General features: G+C 41.6%; 1 protein-coding gene across 2 annotated transcripts in view; it reads right to left on the reverse strand.

Annotated features, from left to right (window-relative positions):
• The window catches only part of RBPMS2 (RNA binding protein, mRNA processing factor 2), an 18,112-nt gene extending 17,294 nt beyond the window's left edge, over nucleotides 1-818 (reverse strand). Inside the window, exon 1 of one of the 2 annotated variants that reach the window (XM_072402240.1) lies at nucleotides 513-818. In XM_072402240.1, the coding sequence (XP_072258341.1) occupies nucleotides 513-566 (54 nt within the window). In that variant the 5' untranslated portion in view covers nucleotides 567-818. The remainder of the gene's footprint in view (nucleotides 1-512) is intronic. The other variant, XM_072402239.1, reaches the window with a different exon arrangement.
• Between the last annotated feature and the right edge of the window lie 907 nt (nucleotides 819-1,725).

The raw sequence follows: 1,725 nt of genomic DNA on the forward strand, positions 1-1,725 counted from the left end.
CCACACAACAAAATCTAAGGTTTTAAAACTGTGTAAGGGTACAAACAATTCAACATGAAACTTTAATCTGTTTAAATACATGCAAATAATAAATGACCCTGTAAATCAGCTGACCTTGCCATTAAACTAATCACTCCGACATGCTTGGTGCTAGGATATAATGAGGTTGTGCTGGAGTTATAGAATTCTAGTTATTAGGAGGGATTGGGGTAATCACCCAGTGATTTTAAAGGAGTTGCAGGGGGTCAAACAGAAGATTTAAATATTTAGATATAAAACAAGACAGAGGAAGCAAAGCACATGCAAATACAAAGTGTTCACTGACATGTGCTGGCTTCCACCTGAGGTAACACAGAAAAGTAAGCCTACAGAAGTAAATATTAAGAATTCTATATTTGTATTTTCCTTCCCACATAGGAGTGCCAGGCACAGCAGTGTCACCTTCAAAGGCAGCTGGGCTTTCAGGGTGGATAAAACATGGAATATTTTACAGGCTGGGTGTTGGCACTCACCTCTTCCTCTATATTATTATTATTATGTTCTACGTCTGGTTTTAGAGTACTCATGGTGTATAAACCAACAGCTGATTCCTCGGCAGAGTCCACGGTTGCCGCTTGGAGGGTCCTCTGTTGCTAGAGAAAGTGTCTCCGGTGCTGCAAGGCTGGTGCTGAGGGAAGTTTGCAGGGAAGTCCGGGGAAAGTTGTAGTTTGTTAGTGCTGATACCTAGGTGGTGCCCGGTGAGGGTGTACGAGGTATGTATGCTGGTGGGAAGAGGTGTCTATGTGAGTGCTAAGGTGGGAGAGTGCAGAAGAACAAGGGCGGGATGACAGCTCTTTATACCACCCCTTCCTGAAGGGAGCACTTAATTAGGGAGGGGGGAGTGCAGGAGAAATAAAGGATCATCAATTAAAGTTTGAGAGGAGGGCAGGCTGGAGGGCGGGAGGATCCTGTGATGGGGATCAGCTGGGTGTCCTCTCTGTGTATCCTGGGAGATGAGTCAGCCAATCAGCATCAGAGGCCGACCGGCGGCTGCAATCTCCTCACGCTGACAGAAACTTTACTAAGTTCACTCAGTTTGTGTCAGTGAGGTGAGAGGAGGCCCAGTGTGAGAGGAACCTCCACAATACTCACTGCCTGGGTACATACTATTACAGAATGTGCCCATATGTTATAACTACCAGCATTTACCTGGATAATACCACACATTATACCCAAATAATAACACTGACGGGATATACCTGTATAATACCATAGACAATACCCATATGATAACACTGCCAGGATATAACTATATATTATCATTACCAAGATAAACCTGTATAATACCATAAACTATACCCAAAGAATACTACTGTCAAGATACACCCATATAATATCACTGCCAGGATATACCTAAATAAAAGCACAGCATATACCCATATAATAACACTGCCAGGATATACTTGAATAAAAGCACATCAGATACCTATATAATAACACTGCCAGGATATACCTGAATAAAAGCACATCATATACCCATATAATAACACTGCCAGGATATACCTAAATAAAAGCACAGCATATACCCATATAATAACACTGCCAGGATATACTTGAATAAAAGCACAGCATATACCCATATAATAACACCGCCAGGATATACCTGAATAAAAGCACAGAATATACCCATATAATAACACTGTCAGGATAAACCCTAATAAAAGCACATCAGATACCCATATAATA

Source organism: Pyxicephalus adspersus, chromosome 2 (assembly GCF_032062135.1).
Source record: "Pyxicephalus adspersus chromosome 2, UCB_Pads_2.0, whole genome shotgun sequence".
Lineage (NCBI taxonomy): Eukaryota > Metazoa > Chordata > Amphibia > Anura > Pyxicephalidae > Pyxicephalus > Pyxicephalus adspersus.